This window comes from Pteropus alecto, unplaced genomic scaffold, assembly GCF_000325575.1.
Source record: "Pteropus alecto unplaced genomic scaffold, ASM32557v1 scaffold110, whole genome shotgun sequence".
NCBI lineage: Eukaryota > Metazoa > Chordata > Mammalia > Chiroptera > Pteropodidae > Pteropus > Pteropus alecto.
In genome coordinates, this window is record NW_006431920.1 from 1515010 (window position 1) to 1518782 (window position 3773).

General features: G+C 48.2%; 1 protein-coding gene across 8 annotated transcripts in view; it reads right to left on the minus strand.

Moving 5' to 3' along the window:
- Nucleotides 1-3773, minus strand: part of ARMC9 (armadillo repeat containing 9) — a 122408-nt gene that overhangs the window by 60228 nt on the left and 58407 nt on the right. For all 8 annotated transcript variants that reach the window (XM_025043209.1, XM_025043210.1, XM_025043211.1 and 5 more), the window contains exons 12-13: nt 2223-2313; nt 912-1035 (exon numbers count right to left, since the gene is read on the minus strand). In XM_025043209.1, the coding sequence (XP_024898977.1) occupies nt 912-1035; nt 2223-2313 (215 nt within the window). The remainder of the gene's footprint in view (nt 1-911; nt 1036-2222; nt 2314-3773) is intronic.

Sequence of the window (3773 nt, forward strand, 5' to 3'; positions counted from 1 at the left end):
CAGGGTGTGGCCCAGCGGAGCAGAGGACGGGCACAGCTACGACACAGGTGAACCTCAACGCCACTGTGCTGAGTGAACGAAGCCGGTCACGAAAGGACACACGTATGTGATTCCATGTACGTCAAATGTCCAGGACAGGTAGGTGGACAGAAAGCGGGGCAGCGGTCCCCTGGGCCCTCGGAAGGAGGAGCAATGGCGGGCATGATGTTTCTTTTTGTGGTGATGGAAATATTTGAAAATTAGATTGTGGTGACAGTTGCACAACTCTGTAAATATACTAAAAATCACTCGGCTGTACACTTAAAATGGGTGAATTTTGTGGTATGTAAAGTACACCGCAATAAAGTTATCCATTAAAAAAAAAAAGCTAGCTCTAGGAGGATGCCAGACCTGGTTCAGGAAGAGGTGCCTGGTTTTACCTTTCTGAAGGGAGCAGGTCCTGGTCACGACAGGGCCAAGGCTGAGACCGCAGGGTGTGTTGCGGGACGTGTGGAGAGAGACCTGCAGGCTCCGGCCCCGACGGCCACAGACCCACCTATCACTCGCTGTGATTGTTCGTTTATGTGCCCGCAGGGACGCTGAACGGCCTGAAGGCTGAGGCCCCTTCAGGCTGCATTCGTGTGGACACCGAGTACCTTGCCCGTGGCCTGGGACATGCACGATGCAGCATCTGGCTGGCACCAGACAATGTTCTTAAAATATCTTCCTCCATCCAAAGCAGCCTGAGCAGCACAGCTTAGGGGATTAGAGAGCCCTGTCTTGGAAAGTCACCCAACCTGTCCTCGGTGTTAGCTGAAAAATATCATCTGCCTCTTGAGTTGTCATTGAGACTAAATAGGCACAAAAGAGAGGCGTATAAAAACCCCAAGTGAATTTCCAGGAACCACCGTGACCTACTGCACAGTCAGCACCTGAGACTGAGCTTCTGCAAGGCCCCGAGGACGTTCTCCCGGGTGGCCGTGTCCTTGTCCTCCTCCCGCAGCCGTTCCTCCAGCACGCGCAGCAGCTTCGTGCTCTGGGCGACGTACAGGCGACCTAGTGACAGGAGCGAGTGAGAGAGGGAAAGAACGGGTCTCGAGTTAAGCTCAGGCTCCCAAACCACTTTCTATGAAAATTCTGCATGTAACGCATGTCGATTTTCTCTAATCTTAGGTTCTAAAGAGCTTATTAAAACATAGCGCTTCTGCAAAGTTGGTCGTTTTCTATCAACTGTCTCATGGACAGAAACTGCTCTTTTTGCATCTAAACGTAATTCGTCACCACGTCCTTGTGGGGAGCACTCTCCTTTGTTTACCAGAAATCTTAAACCCAAAAACCAGGTCTACGAGGGGCAAGAGGGTGAGAACCTGTGGGTGACAAGCCTGCTGGTGTTCACCAAGGCCACCAAGGGGTGCTTTCTGGCCACACTCGCTCCTTCTAGATGTGCCCAAGGCCTGGAGAAGAAGCTGGGAATCCTACCCAGAACCCTGTAGTAAGCCTTGAATTGTCACCAGCCTGTTCCGGACTGGTGTCTTGATATAGATGATGTTAATTTTAATTTCGGACATAAATGTCAACAGTGTTATGTGAATGGTCCCTGGCGTGTGCCCTGGCTTGTGATAAATGTCTGGAAAAATGACACGTGAATGAAAGAACAAACTTTCAGAGTATCACGTAGTCATAATTTGAAAACTCCTTTTATTCCTGGTAAAAAGAGCGCAAACAAATGAGGACTTATAGAAGATAATGGCGCTTTGTAAAATCGTTTTGAACTCAGTAATGGTGGTATATTAACTTTGGAATTTTCAGATCCTCTTGATTTAAGAGATTATAGTCTTTTGATTAAAATGGTGCAGTGTTTATTGGGATCAGCTTTAATTATTTCACCAACTTCATTTTGCCTTAAGTAGAAAATGAGAAAAAATGCATTACCTGTTATATACTTAAAAGCAATTTAAAAAGCACTGTTACAAAACCAGAAACCTTACAAAATAAAATCAGAAGGCTTACAAAAGAGACTGCAAAAGCACACAAATTTGCTCTGGCATAAACTACATCAATAAGACAACATCCGATTTTCACGCACACACAGAAACAAACCCTCAGATACCTTTTAAACAGGAATAAATTGAGGAAACATAGCATCTCTAAGACACTCGAGGAAGAACACCCATTTTCGAAGGAAAAAAAAAATGCATCAGGAGGACCTAGCTCTTCCCTCCCAGGACAAGCCTGAGCCTTACCTCCCGCCAGGGACGCGAAAGCGTTGACGAGCCTGGCCATGTACTGCCGCACCACCTCGCTCCTGGAGTGCAGCAGCTGGAGCACGCTCCTCTGTGGAGAAAGACGTCCCAAGAGGAAAGCAAGGCAGTTAGAGAATGGGCGCGCTCCGACGCGCCTCCATCCCCTCCTCTGCGCGAATTCATCAGAGGTGAAAGGAACAGACCAACACCGGTCGGTTCATCTGGAAATCTTGGTTTCCAAATGACTGTTTTTCAGAGCTTCAGTAAGCACCAGTTATTCGAACTTGTAAATGAAACGACTCCTACAAAGCATCAGAACAGTGACTGACACGAAAGCAGCATAGCGTTTGCCATGACTGTTGCTGATGTTTGGCAGGTTAGCACGACAGATCCAACACACGCATCTGATTTTGCTCCCTGCAAACCAGGGTAGAACTACAGCACATGGATTTTTAAGGATGACACACATTCTCAGGGTCAGCGAGACCAGCCCGAGAAACTGTGAGAACACAGGTTTGGAAGTGGGAATGCAGATGGCAACAGACGTAGCGGACCCAAGAATGTCATGTGACAATGAGCAGTGACCGGATTTACATCACCTGAGCAGAAATCTCAAGAACTGGGGACAGCAGGCACAGGTGGGCGGGGCCTCTACGCCAAAGTAGGGGGAAGTGCCTGCGTGCAGCAGGAGCGCTGAGCAGAGCCAGCCAGTCCCGTCCCCCTACCTGCCTCCCAGAACCCTGGCAGCCAGACCCTTACCCTTTAGGAAGGAGATTAGATGACTCTTCTTGGAGGAAAATGACCAGCCCACGGGGAAGAGCTACAGAGACTGCAATCAGCGGATCCTCACAGGTGGCCCACCTGGCTCGCCCTCAGTGGAGGCCAGCGGCTACGGGCCCCGCCTGCACCCTCAGAACTTCCAGCAGCTTTGCAGCCCCAGGAGATAGCCAAGGTCTACCAGAAACCCAAGGGAAGTTTCTGACATGGGAAATAGGGCCAAAACAAACCGTGTGTGGGGTGGGGGCGGGGGGGGGGCGGTGTTGGAGCAAACTTGGAGGAAAATGAGACTGTGCAGGGATAAGAAAACTAAAAATAAACAAAAATTCGTCACTGATATCCTCAGAGATGTAAGAAGCTATATAGTATCCATGAAACAACAGAATGCTAAAAAAAAAAAAGAAAGAAAGAGAGAAAGTAATGGGAAATTCAACAGAATGGTTGAAAAATAAAGATTCAGAAAACCTCCCAGAAAGTACAGCAAAAAGAACAATACGGAAAATATGAGATAAAAGTTAAGAAAAATCAGAGAACCAGTTCAAGAGGCCCAACACTCGGGAAGAGAGATCAGAGCGAGGAAATCGGCAACAAACTGCTCAAGAAAAGTTCCCAGAACCAAAGCCGTCAGACTGAAAGGGCTCGAAACGGTGAATCGAAACATGCCCCACAAAAGACATCAGTGGGGAATTTATTAACACGGGTGACAAAGAGAAGATTCAACACGCTTCTCGAGAGAAAAACGGGTCGCATACAGAGTGATTAGAAAGGCTGTGA